The sequence below is a fragment of the Rhinocladiella mackenziei genome (genome assembly GCF_000835555.1).
Source record: "Rhinocladiella mackenziei CBS 650.93 unplaced genomic scaffold supercont1.1, whole genome shotgun sequence".
NCBI lineage: Eukaryota > Fungi > Ascomycota > Eurotiomycetes > Chaetothyriales > Herpotrichiellaceae > Rhinocladiella > Rhinocladiella mackenziei.
In genome coordinates this window covers 3,120,441-3,146,132 of record NW_013550604.1, presented here as the reverse complement: position 1 = coordinate 3,146,132, position 25,692 = coordinate 3,120,441, and the positions used below count along the sequence as shown (strand labels likewise).

The 25,692-nt window shown below is 51.3% G+C and overlaps 9 protein-coding genes across 9 annotated transcripts; 5 read left to right on the top strand and 4 right to left on the bottom strand.

Moving 5' to 3' along the window:
* Nucleotides 1–87: 87 nt before the first annotated feature.
* Z518_01102 (uncharacterized protein) lies at nucleotides 88–661 on the bottom strand (the record flags this gene model as incomplete). The annotated part of the gene is made up of 2 exons (XM_013421703.1): nucleotides 88–510; nucleotides 602–661. 2 exons carry the CDS (start codon nucleotides 659–661, stop codon nucleotides 88–90), a joined length of 483 nt encoding a protein of 160 aa, XP_013277157.1.
* A 1,473-nt stretch (nucleotides 662–2,134) lies between these two features.
* On the top strand, nucleotides 2,135–3,162 carry Z518_01101 (uncharacterized protein; the record flags this gene model as incomplete). The annotated part of the gene is made up of 3 exons (XM_013421702.1): nucleotides 2,135–2,402; nucleotides 2,467–2,601; nucleotides 2,702–3,162. 3 exons carry the CDS (start codon nucleotides 2,135–2,137, stop codon nucleotides 3,160–3,162), a joined length of 864 nt encoding a protein of 287 aa, XP_013277156.1.
* A 307-nt stretch (nucleotides 3,163–3,469) lies between these two features.
* On the bottom strand, nucleotides 3,470–8,224 carry Z518_01100 (uncharacterized protein; the record flags this gene model as incomplete). The annotated part of the gene is made up of 2 exons (XM_013421701.1): nucleotides 3,470–3,687; nucleotides 3,748–8,224. 2 exons carry the CDS (start codon nucleotides 8,222–8,224, stop codon nucleotides 3,470–3,472), a joined length of 4,695 nt encoding a protein of 1,564 aa, XP_013277155.1.
* A 908-nt stretch (nucleotides 8,225–9,132) lies between these two features.
* On the bottom strand, nucleotides 9,133–9,699 carry Z518_01099 (uncharacterized protein; the record flags this gene model as incomplete). Its single annotated transcript, XM_013421700.1, has 1 exon — nucleotides 9,133–9,699. The coding sequence occupies one exon, from the start codon at nucleotides 9,697–9,699 to the stop codon at nucleotides 9,133–9,135; it is 567 nt and encodes a 188-aa protein (XP_013277154.1).
* Nucleotides 9,700–12,925: 3,226 nt separating this feature from the next.
* Z518_01098 (uncharacterized protein) lies at nucleotides 12,926–15,800 on the top strand (the record flags this gene model as incomplete). Its single annotated transcript, XM_013421699.1, has 3 exons — nucleotides 12,926–12,952; nucleotides 13,022–15,500; nucleotides 15,553–15,800. 3 exons carry the CDS (start codon nucleotides 12,926–12,928, stop codon nucleotides 15,798–15,800), a joined length of 2,754 nt encoding a protein of 917 aa, XP_013277153.1.
* A 1,666-nt stretch (nucleotides 15,801–17,466) lies between these two features.
* On the top strand, nucleotides 17,467–19,198 carry Z518_01097 (uncharacterized protein; the record flags this gene model as incomplete). The annotated part of the gene is made up of 2 exons (XM_013421698.1): nucleotides 17,467–18,862; nucleotides 18,924–19,198. 2 exons carry the CDS (start codon nucleotides 17,467–17,469, stop codon nucleotides 19,196–19,198), a joined length of 1,671 nt encoding a protein of 556 aa, XP_013277152.1.
* A 562-nt stretch (nucleotides 19,199–19,760) lies between these two features.
* Z518_01096 (uncharacterized protein) lies at nucleotides 19,761–20,807 on the top strand (the record flags this gene model as incomplete). The annotated part of the gene is made up of 1 exon (XM_013421697.1): nucleotides 19,761–20,807. One exon carries the CDS (start codon nucleotides 19,761–19,763, stop codon nucleotides 20,805–20,807), a length of 1,047 nt encoding a protein of 348 aa, XP_013277151.1.
* Nucleotides 20,808–21,238: 431 nt separating this feature from the next.
* Z518_01095 (uncharacterized protein) lies at nucleotides 21,239–21,977 on the top strand (the record flags this gene model as incomplete). The annotated part of the gene is made up of 2 exons (XM_013421696.1): nucleotides 21,239–21,492; nucleotides 21,842–21,977. The coding sequence occupies 2 exons, from the start codon at nucleotides 21,239–21,241 to the stop codon at nucleotides 21,975–21,977; spliced, it is 390 nt and encodes a 129-aa protein (XP_013277150.1).
* An 860-nt stretch (nucleotides 21,978–22,837) lies between these two features.
* On the bottom strand, nucleotides 22,838–24,783 carry Z518_01094 (uncharacterized protein; the record flags this gene model as incomplete). The annotated part of the gene is made up of 2 exons (XM_013421695.1): nucleotides 22,838–23,106; nucleotides 23,235–24,783. The coding sequence occupies 2 exons, from the start codon at nucleotides 24,781–24,783 to the stop codon at nucleotides 22,838–22,840; spliced, it is 1,818 nt and encodes a 605-aa protein (XP_013277149.1).
* Nucleotides 24,784–25,692: the final 909 nt, after the last annotated feature.

The following is a 25,692-nucleotide window of genomic DNA, read 5'->3' as shown; positions in this document are numbered from 1 at the left end:
ATTTTCTTCCTACATACGTGCGAGTACAAATACCCTGCGTTCTTCCCGAAGACGTAGCAGCAGTAGCTCATCATCCCAATTATGTCTCTACTTCTTTAGAACAGGCTCAGGTTCTCCGTAATAGGTGTAGACAGCCGTTTCAGCGACTCCGGCTTCGTCTCTCTTGTTCCTGACTTTTTCCTTGCCTCCGTAGTAATTGTGTACGGCAGTTTCAGCGACGTCGGCTTCGTCTCTTTTTGCCTTGTCATTTGGAACGGGCTCAGATCCTCCGTAATAGGTGTAGACGGCGGTCTCAGCCACGCCAGCCTCGCCCCTTTTCACCTTTACCTTGTCCTTTGAAACAGGCTCGGGCTCCCCGTAGTAAGTGTATACGGCAGTTTCAGCGACATCGGCTTCGTCCCTCTTTCTCCTAACTTTCTCTTTCCCTCCGTAATAGGTATACACGGCGGTCTCTGCAACACCGGCTTCGTCCCTCTTTGCAGTATTCACATCCCCAACACCGACTGGGGCCTAACAAACACATGGAAGATTGTCAGCTTCAAGAAAATGAAACAAATACGTGAGCACTCCTAAGATTCAAGAGAACGTGATGAGAACATACAGGCGCAGCCGCCACCAAGGTAAGGATCGCCATGCCAGAAAGGATCTGAAGAGTTTTCATGATGTTTGTAGCAGGGGCGTTTTGGCTTTAGATTGACAAAGAACAAATACACGTTGTTGTTTGTGGTTTCTGGATTGAGCGAAAGCTGAGAGGTTCAATTGCTCTGTGCAGAAGAAGCTTCGACCTGGGAAGACTGACGCACTGAGGCGAGGTGAGTTCGACGCCTTTATAATGTTATTCACCGCTGTTGATCCTGAATCCCGAACAAGGTTCTTTCCCTTTTCTCAGAATGACGCGGCGGACCTGTTTGGTCCAGAGCAAGTCGCCGCGGGCCCCAGGCCAGTACAGCCCACCGCATAACCGATGCCTGCGCTTGTGTGTCTCCGGACATCAGTGATGATGGGACACAATGCCTGGAGTAGCGGACTGGAAGGGGGTGATAGTCAACCTCATTTTTCAATGAATCACGCCCGCCCGCCGTGTCTGTGTCTGTATGCTGTAACATTATCGTCGCCGTCCGAGGGCCATGTTAGCGGCATGGGTAAGAATGAAGAATGACCCTTGGCTATGATCGCATCATAATCGAGGAGTACATGAGAGTGTCTCGTCAATTTCCACATCCGTAGCATCAATAACGGAAAGGGTTTGCAAGATGATCACAAGTTGTCGACACGTTTCTTGTTTTTGCAGACCAATATGTGTGACCTGCCTTTCTTGTAGCGGACCAGCGTATTGTCGGATGAGAGGATGGATCCTAGTTGTTCGTCGCCTCGAACGTCATTCAAGTATTTCACTCTGAAAAGCTAATTTGCCGTTCGAACACTGAGGCTCCTGCATTGTGACCTTCCTTAACAGTAGTAGTACATCATGGCATGGTTCAATCACGGGCGAATAGTTGAAGCGCACAATATTGCTCGTTTTAACAACATAGCATGGAGCAAGGAAACCCTTATGTCTCACAGGGTTAGTACGCAGAAAGAGAATAGGGAATTATGAATCCTACCGGGGACTGGCACAGGAAGAAAGCCAGCCTGTTAGTGGGGCTTAAAGTCCCGGTAGCTCGAGGCCCCACTAGTATACCTGACCGACATCTGCTGTTTATGAAATGTGGAGCCGGGTATAGAGACAGCTATTTCGTGATGATCCCCCCGCAACTTGGACCTAGCCCCTTTCAACTCGCAAGGCTGATCGTCGACCTTCTGTGTATACGAATGGGCGATGTTACGTAAATCATACATGGTGAGTTGCAGTATTTGACTTACATGTATCGCCTCATTTGGGCCCAGCGGCGGCCAAACTCAAGAAGATCTTATCTGGATTCAATTCGGAAAACATGTCGAGGTGGGATTTACTACCCCTGCATCACTCCCTCTCGTCTCCATGTACTGTCAGGTCTTCTATCTTCGATGTTGGTGAGATTCATGATTCGTGATTCGTATCCACCTTTTGACCGACACATTGAACTTCTCTTCCGTCAATATATCTATTCGAGAGATACAGTGAGGGTTCTCCCTGGTCAATATAGCACTGATCATGTCTCGATTGAATTACAAATATACCAACATGAAATGGGAAGGTCCATCGATGCTACGAGAAAAAGAGCAAGAGCAAGAGGAAGAGGAAGACGGGCTGCTCTCAGGGTCCCACGAATCATCACGCCCCAAGAGTCGTCGGTGGCTATCCTATGCACTGGCATTCATGCTTGGGCTGTCAGTTTTTATCAATATTGTTGCTCTTCTTCAGCAACGAATTCGAACTCAGGATATGGACGAGCTCTGCTCTACCTACACATCAGAAAATCGTAGGACTCTCCCCCCTGAACAACCAAGTCTCGTTCTAAACGCTTCTGTCCTGTCTACCTACAGCATCTCCTATCTCACAAGACGTCAAAATTGCCTATTCCACGACCGAATTCAATGGCTCTTTCCTCAACCCATCCCCATACACACTTATTCCAGGACCTGACGTTGACGAAGCTTGGCTAGCATTGGGAACTCAAAGTTTGTACCTCTTTACCTGTCCTGTCCTATGCCCGCTCATGCTGCAGTGAATATGGTTATCTCTCTAAGGATATGCTAATTTTCAAACCAAACCAAACAGGCCGCCACTACGTTGTTCCCGAACACCTAGGCACCTACTATGGTCTCAATCCGGGCCATGTGAAGCTCTCTCCTAAGGATGGTGGCGGATTCCCCGTGCTCTTTGAATTCGAGCACCATCTTCACTGTGTTAACCTCTTGCGCCAGTCCTCCTACTGGAACTACGACTACTACTCAAAGCAAGGGAACGGTCCATTTCGCAATCCTCCGGACATCGTACGGCGCCACGTCAACCACTGTCTTGATATTCTACGGCAGGTGATCATGTGCCAGCCAGACACAGGCGTGTTCGGACAGTATTGGGTGAGAGAAACAAATGAGCCATTTGTTGACTTCCATACGAAACACAGGTGCAAAAACTTTGAGGAAATGAAGGATTGGGTTCTCAGTCATCAGATGCCAGATGAAAAGGCAAAGGTAGTCCAAAGGCCTGGGGATATTGTTCTAGATGTGATTCCGTAAAACATCTGCATCCCCTGAACTGCGCCGAGATTGAAAGAGGAGAAAAAAGGGGAAAAAAAAGAAAAGGGGAAGAGGAAATAAGAAAAACCAAAGAAATTTGCCCACTAGGAAGATACCTGGGTACTCACATAACCCTACACTCACTCCATCGCATACTTCATGACTGATACTAAAGATTTAAGGAGAACTATGATCAACGACATCAGCTTCAACAATACACCGTCGCCCGCTCACTCCAGCTCTGTTTCATTCGAAGAGATCATCAATCATCACTGTCCAGGCTGGCCATACATAACCGGCGTCCTTTCTAAGATGCCGTCGCGTTGGTTGCGGATCTCGTAGGCGTTGCACTTGGTACCGACCCGGGGCCCGTACCCGCAGCCGTGGGTGTGGCGGAAACAGACGTTGGTCTACCTCGTCTGGCCGTCCCACGGAGACTCATGCTCATACTAAGAGTTCTATGCCCATGGTCATGGGGCATGGCATGGCGATGGTTGTGACTTAGGGTTGACACATCGTGTTTTCCTTGGCCAGCAGAGTTAGGTCAAATATACCACCAACTCTGGAGCGAGTAACTTGACTTACCATCACAACAAGCTCTCACATTCTCAAGGCCTCCGAACCCAACCTCTTCTTGCCTCAGCATCTCTCTCCGGAGTTCTTCTGCTGAATCCTTCTGGGCATCGCTGACTACACTGGCGTCGTAGATGCTTCCACCTTCACTCCTAGCTCCAGCTGGAGTATTCGTAACATCACTCGCTCCAGGGGTACGTCCTGTGACGGACTCAATTATGCGTGAGAAACGACTTACGCTCCTTGCCCGCAACGTGCGGTCTTTGTCAGACTCTTGGGACTGTTCGGGCCGACTTCTTCGCATAGTCGAATTTGGAGCTGTGCGACTTGCGACGGAATCATGAGGTATACGAGTCGAAGTGGTGGCCGTAATCGCACCAGGAGGAAGCGTCTGTCGTTGAATTGCCGATTCTCGATTTGAACTGGTCCCTCGGGTTGTCCGAGAATTGTAGCTCGACAAACTCATTCGACTCCCAACAGGAGCGAGTGTAGCCCCATATCCGCCTGCATTGACATTGAACTCGTTGAGATCATCTCTGGTGATATCATTCCCTCCAGCGGGATAGCTTCCAGCGTTGGGGTCGTCACCACGAAGTATCAAGTAATTCAACGCGTTAACCCAAGTCTCGTGTCTCTGGCCCGTACTGGCAGTGAATCTCACACGTCGACCTGGAGTAATCACCTCAAGGCTCTTCCTATGAAGCCCAGGAGGCATGGGATTGTCGTCAGGGACAACTTCGATGCTTTCAATGAGAACGCTCTTGGCTCTCAATTCGCTCCTGCCGGCTGTCTGCGGATCCTGATCCGACCAGTATAGAGTCTTGGTATACGGGTGGACCCAGAAATATCGTCGGTGCCGGGTTTCGGACATTTCAGCCCTGCCAGCTTTGCGTGTATATTTCCAGAGGAACTCGCCGATCATGGTCTGTGTAATGGCCTGGATGATTCTTGGATCTGTATTGAATCCATGAGTAGCAACTTGACCATTTGTGTGCAAGTGGAAACGCTCATCTACCTCCGAAGCGAAGGATGACACTGAAGAACGGTGTGACAGTTGAGAAGTAACGGTTCCGCGTTGGGTCCGACTCACATTCGAGTTTCGCGGTGCATTGCTATCACGAGTTGAGGAACGGACGGAGTCGCCAGGTGTGCGTGGACGACGCATGGCAGAAGCAGGATAAGCAGGGGGACCCATAACCGTCGGCACTTGGGCTGAATTGAATTCCTTGGTGGGTGATGTCACGCGGCTCGTGGCCTTGGCGATAACGGCCTTATGATCGGGAGGAAGAGGTGGATGTGCCATACTGTTGGACAAACGCTGACTTGAAGCACTGGATGGTCGCTTAGCTGGCGAAGGGACGGGGGCAACTAGAACGGTTTCCGAATCGGGTTTCATCGAAGCCTGTACGTTCAAGTCACTCGTCTGGGTAGCTTCAGTTGGCGCCGCAGGGCTGACAGGGCATGTGGTGTTTTCTATCGCCTCGCTACGCAGAGGAATTGGTGCGGGAAGTTTGCTTTTAGATCGCAAAGCTTGTTCAATTTGCTCAGCAGTCAAGAATGTTTGAGAACCCCGGTCGTTGGAGACGATTGGTGGTCTGGCTTTCTGCTGAATTGACTCGGCCGCCTTAGAAGGAAGGCCTTGCTCCAAACCTTCTGTCGTTGACGTTTCTGGTTCCCTCATCTCTTCTTTTGATTTGGCCAAACCTAGAACAGCCGCAGCAGATGCCAGTACACCCGTCGTTGCTACTTTTTGTGCTGTGTGCGGCCGACTGGGAAGATCATCAACCCGTGTTGAGGGTGTGACCCCAACGGGTGTTTGCTTGGCCGGGGTTTGACTGGGTTCCGTCTCTTGAGATTGAATGGCAGAAAATGTCACGATCTCGGGTTGTCGTGTCGTTTGCCGGAGAGCCTTTTCAGGAGATGTGGGTATCGTATCGTGCATCAGCAAGCCCGAATAATTCAACCTTACAGGAGTCTGAGGATGAGGTGTGGTGGAAACTTCTGAATGTAATACGTCGGGGCTCTGAGCTTCGTCCCATACAGTCTTAGGAGGTGTGATGAATGCAGTATTCCTAATGGGGCTGTCTTGCAACGACCTTTGAGGAGTATACTGAGTACCGTTATCAATGTGTTTGATAGGTGAGGTCGGAACCGTTGGAGGCAAAGGAAAGTCCGAGGGAAGAGGTGATTGCATCTTTTCGTGATATGGTAAAGGCAATTCCTCGACTCTTCCTTCTGTGGCAGCGTCACGCGTTGAAATTTGCTCTGGTTTCCAGGGATCCGTCATTGTCCCAGAGTCAACCATCGCCGTCTTCACGACGCTCAAGGGCGTAGCCTGCAGTCCCGTCTCCCTGCTGGGAGTATAAGTAGGAATACCTGGTGTGGATGTTGCAGAAGCTATGCTAGCTCCGCCTGGAGTGCCAAAACTAACAGTCTCATCAAGGCCACCCAGCTCAGCAAACAGGCTTTGCTCCACAGCCGGTGGACTGCGGTCACTGGTCACTGTCGCCGGGGAGTCTTGAGATGGCCGTTCGGAATACAAATCTGTGGGAGTGCTCTCCGTCGGTACTCTAGACTGTCGGGCCCAAGACTGTCGTCCATTCCTGAGGCGGAATTTGTGTGATTGAGTGACCACGGGAGTTTTGAGCTCGTCTTCATCCTCACCTGCAGAAGTGGAGGCGGTGCTCATGAACGATTGCCGGTCACCGGCAGGCTTGAATAGAAGGCTCGGTCTGGGTCGAGAAGAGCCTCCTCGTCGAATCTGTGAGGCCGTGTCTTCAGTTTCTGTCAGATCGTCGGTGCTATCACCTGCAAGACTTTCGGCCCCGGTCTGGAAGTCTTCGCTTTCCGTGGCATGCCTCTCATCCGCGGTTTCAAATGCACCTTCAGTCTCGTTCGCAGTCTGATACGCATCACTTGTGTCGGTAATGCGCCCCTCAGCAGCAGCCGTAGTGGGTACGGACAGATGCTTTTGACTGGATCCATGAGTTGGGGTATCGGCAACATGATCCTCCCAATCATCATCTTCCAACTCCACGTCCGTTCGTGAGCGTCGACTGCCTCCCAGCATATCGGGGCGAGCTGGTTTCTTGAAAGCCTCCGACTTGGTTTTTTGTCGTTTGGTACCACTACCTAAAGACCCGTCTCCACGTCGTTGCTCAAGCTCATCTCTAGCATCCTGAAGCATGCGCTTAAGCTCAATTTTTTCGGTCTTTTCGCGGTGAATGTTGTTCTTCAGGTTTTGAATCATCCGATGGGCGTGATGCAGAGAGCTCCTCAAAGTTTCCGACTCTAAGCCACCGTGTCGAGGAGTTGCTTTCGTTGGCGAAGGAGGCGGGGAATTTTCTGGATCCTCCATATCTTTGAATTCGTCGTCATGTTCTCGAGCTGCAGAGACCTCTGTCCCAGGATGCGGACCACGCAGGCGAGCAGCAACAGCTCGGGCTAGTTCCTGATTCTGTGATGTCAATTCTTCGACCTTGCTTCGTAGGGTCGCTCTCTCACTGTCGCCCACGTCTATTGTGCGCTTGAGAGTGTGCAACTCGGAATCATGAGCCTTTCTTGCTGCAGCATGTTCATCGCTCAATTTATCATGGGCAAGCCTAATTTCGTCCATATCGCTTTGGACTCGAGTTTTCTCAGCGACTGCAGCGGCCAAACTGGCCGTTAATCTTTTCTCGCGATCGGCGGCCTCACGAGCGGCGGCCATGAGCTCATGCGTCTGCGTTTCGAGATTCCAGTTCTCATCTTTGTACTTCTGCTCACTCTCGTCCAGAGCTCGCAAACGTTGAGCAGACACAAAAGCTTCCTGCTCCAAACGGTCTCTCTCAGAATTGGCCTGCTTCAAGAGTTCGTCTCGTTCTGCAATGGCGCTCTGTAGCTGTCTGACCTGGGCCAGGAGAGATGTGCTGATATCGGCAGCGAATTGTAGATCACCGGCCCGATTGCTCGGCTGGTTACGTTGACGTCGACTGGGAGCCATTACTTTTGTCGGCGAGGGAGTAGCCTGGCTAGAAAAGGTGGATTGTTCCGCTCCAGGCTTTTCCTCTCCACTGACTGCTCTCGACTTCGGACCTAGCAATGCTCTCGCAATCTCTTTGCCAACATCATTGTGCTCTTTTTCCAACTCTGCCAGTCTCTGCCGCAACTCAGATGTAATCTCCGCATCACCTTGCTGTTCTTCCACTTCGCGCAATTTGTCGGTCAGCTCTGACTGCTGCAGTAAGAGAGACTCTCCGAGTTTCTGGGTATCTTGTAAACGGCGCTCGGTTTCGGCGAGGTGCGCGACAATACTTCGTTTGACTTGAGAGGGGGATGTGCTTGCGCCCAGAGTCAGTGATTCGGGGTCAACCAGACTAGAATAGCGGTGGGTGTGCGACGACTGTCGAGACTGGCCATCGTCCACAAAGGGGTCCGTTAAGTCCTTCATTGACGCGTGCAGGCTGCTGTTGACTGTGTCTTCACTTCCCGCCACGGCCGCAGTCGCCATAGCTGCAAGGAGAAAGTTCAAACGATTTGGACGCGAGGTTTGTTTAAGGTTGTGAATGTATCAATGCGGTGGCGGTGGTCATGTCGAGGCGCAAAAGTTCACCGAGAGGCGATCAATACCGAGACTAGGGCAGTCGCTCAAGGACGCTCACACTGAGCAGAGACGTCAACACAGCGTTGGTCAGGGAGGATGCAGTGATTGGCTGGACGCTTGTTGACGCGTCTGGATTGGCTAGGCGGTGGAGCAGCCCACCACTGCGAGAAAACCTGTTTGCTTGACACGTGGAGGCTGTCCTGGCCAACAATCTGGCTGAAACCAATGCGAACTGGGAATAACAATAACAGTGATGAGCAAAAAGATGGAAGCAAGTCGATGGGTTCGAGAAGAGAAAAAAAAATAAAATGTCGGCATTGACGAGTTATTATTGAGGGGAAGAGTCGGACTGTGGTAACCTGACTTGCTTGTCCTTGGAGCTTGGCTTCTGCAGGTTGGAGCCATTGAGGCTTCCACCAAGAGCACTTCATCCGCTCGCTTGCATAACTAGCTGCTGTCTTACAAAGTTGTTCTACGGATCCTCGGAGACGACTGTAAAAATTATGTACAGAACATCACGTTCGAATAGTTATTTCATATTGAGGCGCAGTCGCCATCGAAATGGAGAAGTAGTGAACTATACAATATGTACAAAATCCCCTGTAAAAGCATTCTCCCGATCCGTATTAGCCGTCTGTACAATCATCGTAGCGGTGTACAAGCCCGCAAAATGTATAGGCCGCTTCTGCCGAGTGGGCATGTCCAGTCGAAAATTAAAAAGTGTTCCAACGGTTCACCGGTATGTGCAAGTATACATGCTGCACAATGATCCCCTGAACAGTTTGGGCATGGCGGAGGGCCAAATGAAGATTGGTCTACGACCACCTTTGCCCCGAAGGTTCTTTTTCTTTTAACCCACCTATTCTCTCAAGATCGAGTGATTGGAAGCGGCCGCCATCTTCTTTCTGGTAAGGCGGAAGAGTTTCCTGGTTGAGAGGTTCCATGCCAACACTTCCCGAGTCGGTGATGTGGACGACAACAACACGGTCTTTTTGATTGCTGCCAGGTTTGCCATCCTCGTCGGGAAATGTAATGTGGATTTCGGGCACGGCAGAGGAAGGTGGACTGGAGGAGTTGTGGATCAGGTTCATCTTTTCGTCGTAGACGAAGATGGATTCATTTTTGTTTTGCGTATTGAAATGGCTGACTGAAGGCGACCGATGATGTGACGACTGAGGTTGGTATGTTGGCAACAAGGTTTGCTCCTTCGCTAACCGCCTCCGCCGCAGCAAGAACAAGGTTAGGGCACAGACTGAAGCCAACAGAAGAAGAGTAAAGAATGTAAATAGGAGGTGCCGCATGGAGTCAGAATATGACGGTTCGCTATCTGCAAAGTCGGAAGTGTCTCGACTGTGAAGAATGAAGCGTGGTAATGAAGTCATGACTACCACCAGCAGTAGTCGTAAGGTATGAGGCGTCCTTCGAGGACGTGGACGAATATAGATCTCTCGATGAGGCTGATGTCAGGATGGTCGGAGATCGGAGTCGGGAACTGCGATAAGGGTTGCAAGTTGACTTTGGGGGCCCGTAGCGTCGACTCAATCTTGTAGGCTCGATATGCTCGTGTCCCGGACGTCGTAGAGGCGGGCAAGGCAAAGATACGCATGCGTGTAGGATGGGTCCAAAATGCACATTTATCTCCAGTCCGCGTCGCAGATAGAAAAGTCCGTACACGCTTGCGTACTCTTTGCAGCTCAAAGGCCGTGAATGGGAAGGTGGCCGGATAAGAAGGAACGGACGGCAGGAGCTCAGCAAAAGAGTGAAGCTGAACACCGCCAAACGAAGAGAGGGTGGTAGAGAAGGGGAAAGGTGAATATCCGGAGATGTAGCAAGAGGGCGTGAATAAAGAGAGCGACGACGAGGAGATGAAATGGGCCAGGGGGGATGGGCGCACCGCCAACTGGCAAAATAGGCAGACTCCAGGGTAGAACCTCTCTCGCTGGCACCAAGAGTGAGACTCCCATTTCGCCTATTTTGCGCGTTGACAGGGGGGTTCGAGCTTAAGGGCGGTGCTGGCTTGGGAGTGGAGAGCAGCCGACTAATCACGACTGGCAATTTGGCAAGGCGCCGTGAATCTGCGAATCAATAAGAAAGAATAAATGGAACACTAGCAAATAGGGCAAAGGACATCGGTGCGTCGGAGACTGGAAATCCCAGCCCAGAGGGACATGGCCCACATAGCAATCACACTGTTCTCCATCAAACCAAACAAAAATCCAAACGTTCCTGAACGAGGAATGCTGTGGCGATGGTAGGGTATAGAAAACATTTCACCCGTCCGCCAAGGAAAGATAACAGCAGCAAATTGCAAGTGCCCGTCAAGGCCCGGGTTGGCTGGACAGCCACAGGCTCATGAGCCGCTGAAATATGGGACAACTGAGCCCAGTTGCTAGCAACGATCCAGGAACCCAGCAAGCTCGGCTGAGAGAAAAAGAATTGATAAGTCTGACCGGGTAGGCTCCTCATGAACAATACTCCGCGTTTGCGGCAACTCTCCTGTCAGACGTGGGAACTTTTTATGGCAACGCGCGAACAGATATCCAGCAGGATGGCGAAATTCGATGGTTTGATTTGTGGTCGTGTGAACACACACCTGGTGCAAATTACTTCCCATCATTATTTGTTCGTCTGGATGGCTGCCCCCTTCTTCGCACCGGCAAAACGGCCAGCTGAAATCACTAGGGGAGGAGTATTCGATTGGGTATGACTGACGGTTGAACAGAGTTTGGAAAATTAGGCTTTCTAGACAAACGTGGAGTCTTCAAGGCTTTCCTCTAAGACATGGCATGTTAGGTACGTTCTAGCCTCTGAATCAAACAGAACGATGTGCCACCACTGTGGGGCGCGGGAGGCATGATAGAAAGTTGTGTTCTTCTCTATCCTCTGCCATGCGCCAGTGTGAGTGCCAGCCACCATCAGCTAGATGGTGAGGACATTGTACATGACTTCGTCCTGCGCACAGGCAAGCCGGCCACGTCACAAATGGGTTGGGCCGAAGATGTACGGAGTGTTTGGTTGGGGATTGGGATAGGATTTCGGGTTATTCTTCTTATTGGTCTCCCAAAGAAGTCAGCACTGTTAGGATAACTCTAGAAAGGGAGGGAGAAAAAGTGATTGAGGACGGAGTTTTCTCCACCTGGTCATCTCTGAGTCAGCCCATGATGTTCTGCCAGTGAGAAAATCTCCATGCATAATACATAATACCAATTTACCAGTCTTGCAGAAGCGACCATTTAGTTACTGTGCAGTACTAGTAAATGCGAGATGGAGAGATGGGGACATGGGACATGCAAGCCACCAACGTCTAGGGACCAAGAGGGTCTCTGAGATCGTTTGGGTCCATCCGACCTTCTCCTCCTTCCGAAGTTCTGACGTCTATCTATAAGGCTACCGGGGAGTTCTTCTAGGCTCTCGGCATTCTGGACGCCCGCCTGGAGTGCGCCAAATCAAACGCCACTAGAACTTTTCGCCTTTGCCGTCTCGTACCCTAGCAGGCCACCCCCCCCCCCCCCCTCAAAAAAGCCTAAAGCAAGCAACCGCCTAACGCTTGCTGGCCACCCTTAGGTACATCTTTTGTTTTTTCCGGTCGTCGATCTCTGGGGTTCCGGTCAGTCTAAGACTCTCAAGCGCTGCGAGAGCACTACGTATGCAGTTTAGGTCTTCGGTATCTGCCTGCGCATCATCGTCAAAGCGCCTCCACCACATCTGATGCCATCGCATCTTTTCTGATATAACATCTGGTACATACCATGCACATTCTCTTTCCCTGTGTAACATTTTCTTAGCAGCGCATCCCACCTCCGCCTTGCTTCTTCTGGTTCTGCTTCTTCTGTCCATCCTTTGTCTGGTTCCTCCTTCCTATCCACACCCCAATCTCCACCAGCCGGTTTCTCAACCCACTTGCTCCCCTCACCGCAAAAGCCCACCCGCACACGTCCCAGCCAGATTTGTGCCTCACCTTGCACAGAACCGGCGACGCTGCATTCCACACCTTTCCAAACATCCACATCCTCATCCTCATCCCTTGCTCCATGCGCATTTCACGGTCGAGGCGCATGTCTGCTGGCAGATGTTCCTCCCTCGCGCCCTCTCGACGTCCTCCTGTGAATACCCGTCCGCGGCGCAATCAGGTTTAGGCCATGATTCTCATTTGCCCTGCGGCTGCCTGCTGAGATTGTACCATCGCTTTGCTGGCGAACGAAGGGGTACATGACGCTGTCGAACCCTGCTTCCCTCTGATCACACCTTCTCCTTCCTTAATTTCTCGCCCTTCTTCCACGTCCTCCTTGTATCTGCGACGGGGTATATTATAATCCGGCTCGGTGTACATCCTCACCCTACATAACTTCACATCTTCATTATCTTGGTATGTACCCCACTCCCGTATCCTGGGAAAACCACCTCTCAGACCAAATCACTGACTGGACTGGGGTTCTGTAGTCGATAGTTTTTGTTTTTCCCTTTTTTTTTTCCCTCTCCCCCGGCTCGGCCCTGTTGGCATTCGTATCCCCAGATCACGACCAAGTCTTTGTACATATCCCACTTCCTGGGATTTATCGAACGACTTTATACTTACTTTCGCTGGCTCAACCAGCCCCATTTACCACGATGGAGAGTGGTGCGGCGGTGGAAAACGTAAGTGTGGTCACCGTGGATCCTGCTGAAGGGGGGGGGGGGGAGTGGTGCTGACAAGGGTGATGTCAGGTACGAAACGGGCGAATTTCAGCATTTGAACGAACATCTTCCTCCAGACCACAGCTGGGTATTGGCACTGATTTTGACCTGGGAAAGAGCGCTTGGAATTCTTCAAGTCGGATTTGGGGCACAAGCAAGTCATTCTTGGACACTGGAGTAGATGATGAACCGATGACACGTATGCGGGCTGGGGAAGATGAGACTTTGGGTCCTCCTGACCATCTCCTGGCGTCGCCTGTTCGTCAAACTTCGTCCTCAAGTTACGGCCCGAACAGATTGACACCAAGTTCGTTGCTGACACCGACTGAATCCAATAACGGAAATGCTTTGCCATCCCAAATGCCCTGGAACTCCATCGCCACCATGACCGGCTTCACGTCGAGGCCAAGAGGTCAACCTCTGTCCCCAATCAAACACCGACAGAATCCAGGTCTGGATTTCATCGACAACAATTCCAACAGGGGCTTAGCGGAGTCAAGCTTGTTTGCGGGGAGTGCTCCAGATGTGGAAGACGAACCCTCAGATGCACAGCAAACTCAGCAGCAATGTCGTGCTGCTACGACCGGCTCACGATTCCTGCACTCTCCAGGCCGGTCCACTAGTTTTAGTCGAAGTGAAGTCAGCCCTCAGATACAGGCTTTCCACTCGAACAAGGTCAACAACACCAATGGCATCTTTGCCTCGATCCGTGAATTCGAAAGGGATCAGGAACCGTCTTCAAAGGAAGCCCGTATGACAAATGGGGGCACTTTAAAATACCCGCTGCACAACAGCTACGCCGCGACCAGACCGACATTTGGATATGCACCCGATAATTTGTCCAAATCCGATTTCATCTCACCCACCTGTGGAAAGGGGAGCGGCCGTTCTTTGACTGCGGAGCGCCTGGACCAATTTCATTCGATGCCGAACACAAATCTGGACGAGGCTGTCCGATCTTTGCGGGCTCTGAGCTTTGACCAGGCACAAGACGCCGTGGATACTCTTCCTGCGCGACGGACTTCTCTTCCCCAGCCCCAGTATCCACGCGATATTTACCCTGTACCAGCACATGCTTCTGCCCAGCGAAGCTTCCCTTTCAATCCCATGGAAAGCCCGTTCCAGCCATCATCAGCGAATGTACAAAGCGTTGAGTCTCGTTTGGACCCGCAAGCCGCTCCTCACTACGGTGGGTTGGCTTATGCCGAACATGGCGCTCTCTCACCGTCGGCCGGTACCTATCGAAGCAGTCTTCACAGCCCCCGTTATTCGGCGACTGGGACACCTCCCACGGGGCCTCAGTCTATTCGGAGCACCCCTGCAAGTGGTCTCTCTAGTGGTTCTTCACACCATGACCCATCGATGTTGGATCGCAAGTTTCCCAATATGGAACACTATTCATTCGATCACACCCATTTTGCTCCGAACTCTTTGCAATCACAAACGAGGAATGGCGTTCAGTATGACATTTCCCCTCCGGCCCAACCGATGCGAATGAACCCACTCGCACACCCGTACATTCTACCCGGCCACCCTGGTTTGAACAATTTCCCTTCGGCCCCTCGAATTCCTATTCGTGAGCCTGAGCAAAGTCAGGTGATCCGAAGCGCAGTGCTCGAGGACTTTCGCATGAACAGCAAAACCAACAAGCGATACGAGCTCAAAGACATCTACAACTACGTGGTGGAATTCAGCGGCGACCAACATGGCTCCCGATTCATTCAGCAGAAACTTGAGACGGCCAACAGTGACGAAAAGGAACAGATTTTCAAGGAAATCCAACCCAATGTGCTTCAGCTTATGACCGATGTGTTTGGAAATTACGTGATTCAGAAGCTATTTGAACATGGCAATCAGTCGCAGAAGAAGATCCTGGCCAACCAAATGAAGGGCCACGTCCTGCATTTGTCGATGCAAATGTACGGCTGCCGGGTGGTGCAAAAGGCATTTGAACATGTCTTGACCGATCAACAAGCGAGTTTGGTCAAGGAGTTGGATGGGCCCAATTTGCAAATCCTGAAAGTGGTCAAAGATCAAAACGGCAATCATGTCGTGCAAAAGGCCATTGAACGCATTCCCGGAGAACATATTCAGTTCATTGTCGACGCGCACCGCGGCCAAATGGCGAAGATGTCGACGCATCAATATGGGTGTCGAGTGGTTCAACGTATGCTTGAACATTGTCAACCCAAGGCCAAGCGAATCATCTTGGACGAGCTTCTGGAACATATCCTCCCCCTGGTGAGTGATTCATATGGCAACTATGTGGTGCAACATATCATCCAGAACGGTGAGCCGCACGATCGACGACACGTTGTCAACATTGTGCTTCAACAACTTCTGACATTTTCCAAACACAAATATGCCAGCAACATTGTGGAGAAGAGCATCGACTGTGCCGATGACGACCAGCGGACGGCAATTCTCCGTGGATTGACCGCACCGAATGAACATGGCGTTACCCCAGTACTGGGACTCATGAGAGATCAATATGGGAACTATGTCTTGCGTAAGTCTCGGGGACTCTTCGGCATCGACTCACCGTGCACTGACCAGAACAGAAAAGGTATATTCTCAGCTGCAAGGTGCCGAGTTGCTGGCCCTGGCGGCCGACATGAAGCACAACTATCCCGTTCTGCGACGGACCAGCTATGGTAAGCAAGTAGTTGCTATGGAAAAATTGCTTTTTGGGGGCAATGGTCCCCCGACCACATCCACTAGTAGCCGCAGCTCGAATTTACCAAGTACCAACGCCAGCAGCACGGTCGACGGCGATGGAACTCCTGCGCCGAAGCCAGAGGTCAAATAGTATGGTGGAGGCGGGGGAAACGGAAGAAGGGAAGAAGCCTCTCGATACTGGACTCTGCGTCATTCTGACGAAGCTTCACAGTCTCCTCTTCCCAATACGATTCGGATTCGACTTTTTCATCTCGGTTTTTTTTTTGGGAGGGGAGGTTTCTCGGCTCCGCCTGCCCAAAGAACATTGAACAGGTGTTGGGGCATTGTTTTCATCTGGTGGATGACACGACTAGAACTGTAACGACATCCAGATATGGTCAGTGTGGCTTGTTCAGTGTTTTCGACATGGAGTTTCGGAAAGAAGGGACAAAGACAGCGGGAACATTTGGGAAACCGTCTTGGTACGATCGGGTGGCGTCAGTGTTTATGAGATGACAATCATGCTTGACGACAACGAGTGTGGATACCCCTGTGGAATTTTGGACGAGCAAATTCAGTCTCAAGAGAAGGGGCGAAAGGTACGGGACATAACAGTTACGGTTCAACGCATGGAGAACCCGTTTTATGGACGGAGCCAATGCATAAACGCAGTCAAGGCAAGGGTGGGACTTCGGGTATTATTCTTGAAGGAAGAGGGTGTCATCGAGACGGATACATCTACTGACTACTTATCTATGAAAAATGATGAAGTCAATCAGAACCATTACCTGTTTTGGAGATCAAAGACTCAGCCGAAGATCCTTCCCCCCTGTTGGCTCGTGGACGCGTTTTACCCATCTCATAGGTTTGAGACTGGTGCAATTGGCCCCAACGCCATCGAGCGTAGTGGGACAGGGGTTTGATCCCAAATGAAAAACGGCCCGACCGCTTTTGGAAGCAAAACTGTGTTTGAGGATGGTGTATGCGGGAAGGTTTCAAGTGTGAAAGAGATGAGTTTGAGTTCATGGCTTTGTTGACTGCTGTTACAAAAAACAAACAAACTGCATGACTGCCTGACGATGTACTCACTCTGAGCCTGCTAAGAAGAGTTATTGTATATTCCTGGACCCCAAACATTCTTCATCGTGTCAGCAGCAATGTCGCTTGTATCCCTCAATCTTCAGGCCCCCCCCCCTTTGGGTTTGGTGTTCGAAGAATTGTCAAACTTTGATGCTCCTAATGTCGAGCCAGAATAACCGTAAGCTACCCTAGCAAGCACTCGTCTCGCAGAGCTTTCCTGCTTCTGGTCTCGCGCAGCCTTCCGTTCACTGATCCTCGTTGGTTGCCCCGTTGTACCTGCATGAGCCCCCCTGTGGCTCGAGCCCGTCGTCATGGGCTCTGGATCCGGATACACGCATCATGGGATTAAGAGATCCCCAATATTCCAATTTTCTTCCTCCCTACTGGCTACACATCACTAAAAATCATGGCCGAACTGACATGGCGTCTCTTGTGTCCCAGACTCCCAGAGCCCCGGTCCCAGCCTCATCCTGGTCTGCTTTGGTGCCGATACCCGGTCACAAAGGAATTCTATTCATCGTCGTCTGCTTTGAACGACAGGTGATCCTTCTACCGGGTGCCCGATCCCTCATGCCGGATTCCGCCATAGACGCGACGAGAGTTCCTCGAATGCACGCGGCCTCCGTTACCGATTTTCCACGTTCTCTCTACCTCTCCGAACCTCGTCTCTCCCTAACATTCCCATACTTACATCCTATCCTCCTTTCGAGTCACCTACCGAGAGCAGAACTCCCACCATGGCCACCGTCATAGCGCCCGTTGAACTGCCCACAAGCAGACGGTCCTATTTCAATACCGATCCCACTCCCGACATTCATGATCCCAATTGGATTCCGGTCCTGGACAGCGCCGCGTTCAAGTCATCTTCGCCCTCGATTGAGAAAGAAGCCTCCCCATTTGGACATGCCTCGTTTTCCTTATTTCCCGCCACGTCGTCCAACTCTCCCAAGCCTCGTCCCGGGTTCTCGCATAACTACTCCAAAAGTTCCCTGGCGCCTGAAAGTATAGCGTCGTCGGATTCCAGGTCGCAAAGCCCACAAGACGGTGTCGATCCGTCATCGAGTCTCGGAGGTCCCGTCCAGCCGGCTCAGAATGAACCACGCGGACAACATCGCCGACAGACATCAACTGGAGACGCATCTAGTGAAGAGAAGATTTCCGTGGGGACAGAAGCAGCTGGGGAGGGGCCGAGCGCACCCAGTACCGACGGAACAGCTAGCGTCGCTGAAGAACGAACCTCAAGTCGTCAAGAGCCGCGCCAGGACCAGCATGAAGACTCCCTCGCCAATGTCAATGGCAGATCTTCTATGACTTCCACGCGAAGGACGACGGTATTGCCCCCGACATCCAAGTATAATCGCAAACAGGTCGCACCCATGGCCACCTCGATGGCACGACCCTCATTAATTCCTAGTTTACCTCAAACACCTCAGGACTCACCTCGATTAGGTCCCAGTGTGCCTGTCGGAGTGACATCGATTCCTGTCGTCCAAGCTCTGCCCTCTCCAAAGCTCCCACCCACCGATCCGCCTCAACCGCCGGAGTCGACTCCGAGATTGGGGCCGGCCAAATCCTCTGCGTCTGAACGACGTCAACGGGCGCTACATTCTCATCCCTCGAACATTTCAATGCGGTCGCAACGCAACTCCCTCTCAGAAGACATAGACATTATTCCCAAGCCACCCTCGGTACGGCATAAGCCAAGGAAATCAGCAGATTCTCGTGCAACAACACCACGATCGACGATTTATGATTCCCAAGTGCCCACGCCGGCCCCGACAACGCCCCTCCCTCAACTACCTCCTCAAGCTCGAAGGCCATCCACGCGTGAAAACGGGTCTCAAAGACCAGCCCAGACGCCAGGGGACGATCCTGTGCCGTCCACCATTTCCAATATTCGTGCCTTGGAGCATGCGCGAATGGCAGCATTTATGGCCGAGAAGAATGTCATTGTGTTTCGTCGGTTTGACGACGTTCATGTCCGACTTCTCTTGTGTCTGCAGGACGAGATATCGCTGCTGGAGCAAGAGCTGTTGAAGTTGGAAAACTCGACATCAGCCGGAAGTCCGTCCGAGAAGATGGTGCAAAAGACCCGGGTGTTGCGAGAGCTAAGAAAATTAGTGGCCGAGTATGGTACGACGAGATGAGCCAACCCTGGAATTCTAGACGAACCCGTCACTGACAAGTGCGCTAGATCATCTGTTTACGACATGGAGCAAGATGCAAGCCTCCAAAGCCAGTGAAACGACGACAAATGAACTGAAAAACTGGCGTGTGACGCCCGGGACCAGCGCAGAGGCCGGCCTAGGAATTGACATTCAACAGGATTTACCATGGTGGGAAAACAGTCAAGATCTAAGCAGTCTTGCGTTCCGTGAGAAGCAAAAGTCGCCCGAACCGAAGCCAGAGAACAATAAAGGTGGTGGAGGATTTCCAGCGCTGTTCGGATGTGGTGGGAAGCGGAAGTAATGATGTACGACTGGAGTTTCCTTGCATGATTTTGAATATATTTTATTCATGGGCATGGTCACGATGTCGGAATTCTGAGAAATTATATCCGTTGCAGGCATGGATGGGTGATTTCTGGAACTTGACGGACTGGGATAGATCATTGAAATGACATGGTAGGTCAGAGCCTAAATGGGATCAAATTGATGTATTCTGTACTGTACGAGTACTTGCTGGCGAATAGAAATTAATACAGCCCCGAAAGTACCTGGGACTTCATGCAGCTAGGTTTATCGGTGCCAGCATTTCCCCAGATTTTACGGTTTCAGTGTTTCGCTGTCGCATGTGCCGAAAACTTTTTTTTTGGGGGGGGGGGGGGGGGGGCCCGGACCTCGCATGTCACACTTCTTCATTTCCATTAGTCACTTCCAGCTGTTGGGCTCCCGTCTGCCCACATTCCTGGTGGTTATTTTCGTTTCCCTTTCCTGTTTCCATCTTGTCCATCGCTCAAAGTGTGGCTCGATGAAATCAGAGACGAGCTTGTGGGCTCACCAAAGAGTGACATAACGAAGTATACACCACCATGTTTCCACCACAGCAAAGGACATCTCTCGACATCGAGGCCCTCTCCGGCATCTGTGGCTCTATATCTATTGCTTGTTGGGTGGTGGTCTTCTCACCTCAGATCATCGAAAACTTCCGACGAGGATCCGCCGAAGGATTGTCGATTGTCTTCATTGTGGTGTGGCTCGCCGGAGATGTGTTCAACATCCTCGGAGCGATTCTTCAAGGCGTCTTGCCTACCATGATCATCCTGGCCGTCTACTACACCCTCGCCGACATTGTCCTCTTGGGCCAGTGTTTTTATTATCGCGGATTCACATTGACTGACGACGTCCCGTCGGAGACTCGGACTCGCAATGCTGACAGCAGCAGCGAGACTCGTCCTTTACTGCACAGTGGTTCTGCCACGCAGCCGCCTTCACGAGATGAGAATGAGCGGTCGAGTTCAATCTCTCAACTTCGTCGACATCTCTCGATCGATGGCACACATTTGTCACCTGTCACACCTCTGATTGAGCCGCCCAAACCCAACGATCCGCGAGCCGTCCAATACGCCAAACCCGCCAGTGCATTACAAGCTGCCGCATTCAATACCTTTGCCATTCTCCTGGTGTGTGCCGCCGGCGTTTTCGGCTGGTGGATCGGTGCCCATAAATCACGACGTCATCATCACACCAAGCAAGATGAACCGGAGCCGCTTGAATTCGACATGCTCGGACAGATCTTTGGTTATCTCTGCGCCGTGCTCTACTTGGGATCTCGGTTGCCACAACTCCTCCTCAACTACCGACGAAAAAGCACGGAAGGCGTCTCATTGTTATTTTTTCTCTTTGCCTGCATCGGAAATACGACCTATGTCATGTCAATTTTGGCGTATTCGCCTGTTTGTCGAGATCCGGGATCGTGTCGGCCGGGAGAGGCCCGAAATATTTATCTTCGGTATATTGCTGTCAATGCCAGTTGGATTGCTGGCAGTTTGGGGACGTTGTTGTTGGATCTGGCCATTTTTGTTCAGTTCTTCATGTACCGGAACGATGATGTTGCGGTGGTGGATGATAGAAATTGAACTATTGCCCGGAAACGGAACATGGAGGTATACAAAACACACTTGCAGGTCGGAAAGAGTGGGTTCTACGTATCAAACCATCATTTTACTAACAATACAATTATTCACTAATTCAAGTCGATAGCCGTGCATGAGTCTGGATATGAACACCTTTTATCTCGTTGTCTGGTCAACACTATCGGCATCTTGGCAGACGTCAATCCAAACATGGGTTTCATCAACATCCCTGCAGACGGTGTGAACTTCAAAAAATAGAAGGCCCGGCCCCGATCACTGGGCAACGAAGACGCATCGCAACAGGCAGCCGTGCTATTCAATTCTGCTCCGTCAAGTCGGCAAATATCTAAATTCAACATCCCGATCAAACCCTTCTACCCCCGACGAGTTCCTCCATCCACACCTCTAAATCCTCGCTTTACTTCAAGCGGACCATGTCTCCCACCAAATCCTCCCTCACAACCTCGAACCCTCTCAACGAGCGTTCTCCAAACACTTCCTCACCCACCAAATCAAAATCAGCAGGAAAGATGGATGAAACATTCATACCGCGATTCGAGCATCATGCGGCGCCGAAACAGATGGTCAACCCAAGTCAGAATCAGAATCGAACCTATATTTCCCCTTCAGATGCCATCACGAGTCCGACGACGAAGAAACTAAGCGAGATCAAGGGACGAAGATTTATGTATGTTGTGTTTTGACCTTTCTTTGAATCCTGTTGAAACCCAACAACGGCGTTCGCGTCAAGCCAGGAACAGGAAAAAGGATCGTTTACAAATTTTATTCTTCATCGAAAGTGAAGATGGAAGAGACGAACAAAATAGGATTTCTATCGACTTGACACGTCATCTCCTTATCCACGGCCCCATGAGACTGCCCACTCATCACCACCACTACTCCGTCATCTACATCCCTCTCTTGCCTCCCCTCCCTCTTCCTAGCGCAAAGGCCACACTCAGCTCCTCTCTCGTGCCATCCAATCCCCTGTTTCAAGGTCTCCGACCCATTAGCGTGAGCTGACACTCGTCGAACAGGAACACCAAACCACAGACTCTCTTCGCAAAGACGCTTGCAAAGGAGATTTCCAAACCACAGCCTCCTCCTCCCGATCGGACCAAAGTCAAATCCGAGTTTAAGAGCAGAATAGCGGGCCAACATGTGCAGCGTTAGAGTTCTATCAGTCTGCAGGAATGGGTATGTCGGGCCGGGTAGAGATGGGAATCACTGAAGACTTCTTTTGCGGAGGTTGTCCATACATTGAAACAAAATCATTATTCTGAATTGACCCGGGCCTTGGTCTTGCGCTTGAACTTGGGATTTGGCTTGTGTTTGCGCCGAGAATGCATGGGATTCATACGTGACCGCTATTTTATCCTGTTCATCATACCCTCGGCCGGTCTAGTGTTTTGCCAACGGAATTGGATGCCGGTTTTTGGTAACCAGCTTCGTTTGCTGGGTTTCCGTAATATCCCTCAGATTATATTCAAAGCAGGTCGATGTGGGGGAATGTTAGCCCTACCTTGCCTCCGCTTAGGCAGGAAATTACGGTAGATAAGCTGAGTGAATGAACGAACGAACGAGCAAACGGGTACTACAAAGACGATAGCCACTACCATCTCTCCATCTCCGGCGGCCATTCTTCATTCAAGCTTCCGCCTCTTCTCCCAGCTCATCTTTCTAATTATTTCTCGTCCCCTTTTTCTTCTCTGAACATGATATCACCCAACGGTGTTGACGAAATTCCTTGTTTGAACTGACTGTCCATCCAACAAACGTCAGCGCTCATGCCGAAACTGAAAAAAAGAGAGCTATTGGACACATACAGATGACGGAAAACAGCTTTGAATGATTATTTGTGGTCATTGGGTATGCCGTCCCCTTTTGCGCTTTGCTATCATGCAATGAGGTAATAGACAAGAACGATGTCCTAGTCTTCAAGTCAAGAGAGAAGAACCTAGACCAAGACCAACCATGGATTGGTCTAGCCTCGTCCCAAAGCCACTCTTCCACCTCACTTGATCCCCCGTCATTTATTTCGCAGCAAACCTCGACCTCGCTCTCAGTGAAGGTCCGAAGCGCCACAGGGTAAAAATACCCAAGATACCACCAACTGTCAATCCAGCGAGCAAACTCACCCCTCTCCCAACACCGAGGTTATGGAACAAAGGTCTCGAGAAGTGAATAGCGCCGGCGGCAATGGAGGAGCGAGCAAAGTCGTTGCCGGCGAACAAGGAGGCTGCGTATTGTGGGTACGTCAACGGAATATAGATAAAGATACATTGGAAGAGGATGAAGATTCCTATTCGGACAAGTCAGCAATGCATATTTGGACAACGGTTGATGGAGGGGGGAAGTAAGGGAGAACCATGCCTATCGTAAAAATCACCACCCCAATCGTCGGCACGATCCAATGGATTTTCGGCGAACTGTTGCCCGTCCACGCGAACAGGAATAGCCCGATCGGCAAGAGAAAGCACGCCGGCAACGCAGGGATGATACGTCGTTCCGGCTCGCCGAGACCCGTGATCCGAATTTCAGGTTCGAACACCCAATGCAGGTACCACACGTAGATGGCGATCGCAATACTGACGCCCACGGAAATACTCAGGAAAATTAGCCCGATTTGGCCGAGGTTCATACCGTAGCCGTGGGTCGCCGTGCCGGGGTTGCCAGTCCCATAGACGAGAGGGAACACCTCGAAGAACGAATAGAAGATACTGTACATGAGGGCCGTGTAGATGGAAGTAAACAGGACAGCGGGGTCGAGCGCGTTGATTTGCACGGGTCGCCACAGGTTGCCCACTACGACTTCGGTGACGGTCATTTTGGCCTGGTCGATTTCCGATTGTGACCTGAGGTTATTGTTCCCCGTGAGTTGCCGAAGTCGTGCCGCGCGGCGGAGAAGGATGTTCGAGGACGATGTTTCGGGAAGGAAAAAGAGGAGGGAAAGGTAGACCGGGGCTGCCAGCCAGACGATTTCCCAGAGGGACCAGTGCCAACTGGTCACGGGGACGGAGAAGCCCGAAATGATTGGTGCCAAAGCCGGGCCAGCGGTCGCAAAGGCCGCCCAGCCGGTCAGAAAGTAGGGGAGTTTGAGAAGCGAGTAGACGTCGCCGATCGAGGCGCCGCCGGTCGCAAGACAGGGACTACCAAAAAAGCCCTGGAGGAATCGCAGGACAACGAGGGCGGGGAAATTGTCTACGACGGCCGTCGGAATGGAGATAATCACGAAAATCCCCAAAGTAATCATGTATGGTGGATTGCGGCCGATGAGCGGGATCTCAGAGAGGGGAGAGAAAATCAGAGGTCCCACGCCGTAGCCGAGAACGTACATTGAGAGACCCAGGGCCGCGACGTTGGAGGAGACGCCCATTTTCTCGACAATGTAGGGTTCTGAGGGGGTGAAAATCGCCGAGCCCATGTACACGGCGAGTGTGTACAGGTAGATTTGCAGGACGACCACGGCTTTCTTCCCCCGCGACCAGTTCTGCGGATTCTCAGCGTCGTCTGTCGTGTACCAGTCGACAAGGATGGTGCCGTCAGCGGTCACAGCAGGCTGGATGGGACGAGAAGGCTGATTCTTGAGGGTTTCCTGTCTTGTGGCGTTGGTGTAGGCTTGTTCGAGGTCGGCGCGGGTGTTGACCTGGCTGAGTTCGGCACGAGTCATGATTTTCGACAGTGTGCGGTCTGAAGGGGCGAGGGATTCACGATCTGCTGCCGTGGCGACCGTAGTAAGTGCCTCTTGACCCTGACTTTCACTCTCTGCCGCTGGAACGTCTTCAAGTCGTTTCTCGAGGACTTCTGCTGAGGCGGGGTCGGGGGTGGTGGAGTTGGAAGGAAAGGCAACTTTGGCTGCTTCTTGATATGATGGAGGGCATTGGAAGTCGGCTTTCTCTTCGGGATATTGGAGATATTTGTTTCTGCTGATCAAACGGATTAATTGGCCCACCGGGGCATCTCGTAAGAGAGCCGACATGGCAGAATGAGACTGGGTGTCTGAGAAGTCCGAGGCAATCTGGGCAAAGGGCAGCAAGTAGGCGAAAGGATTGTCTTGACGACGAGAGGGTCGGCTCGTCGAAAGAAGAGGTGAGCCTGAGGACGAAGATGAAGATGAGAGATTGACGGAAAGGACAGAGGAGGACCGGATATATCAGCTCTTTGGAAACGGCCAAATTTACCGTAGGTCATTGTGTATCCACCAGCCCATGCCCACCATGAACCATTTACGACCAACATTGCTAATTCCCTCGTGGTCCGACTATCTCGTAGGATCTGGGAGTGGAGGGTATGGTGGACAGGGCTTCTGAATAATCAGTGACGCATGGGACGCATGGACGGCGGAGCAAATACGATAAGCCACGGCCGCAGACACAGACAAGGGAATTGGATTTCCTCGATGCAGAAACGGTCGAATTCGGTCAAAGAGGCTGGACGTAAGAAAGATTTGAATGTGAACAGCGAACGGGCGGAGATAGAAGAGTTCTCACGATGACGACGGCCAAGAGCGTTAAGTTTGTCAGCAGTCGTTTGGCTCCCATTGGTGGAGATTGGGACAGCACCGGATTTGTCATCACTTTAATTCCACCACCAAAACACGGTCAGCCATGGGTCTTTGTCGTGGAGACCCATACTTTTCCAGGGTTTGATTCTTTTCGAGCACAACAAACCACCATAACGTTTGTGCTTGCTACAAACATTCGCCCCGAGGCACGCTACCACCTACCATATTTTCTTCCATGTCAATCACTCTTGGTGTCCTGGTATGTAACAACTACGGTACATCTAGCTGAGTTTGACGCGATAACGACATCCCAAGAACGGGTTCAACCGCCTCGGACATAGCAGTCCGGAATCCATATTATGTTGCCATCCAACCAATGACATT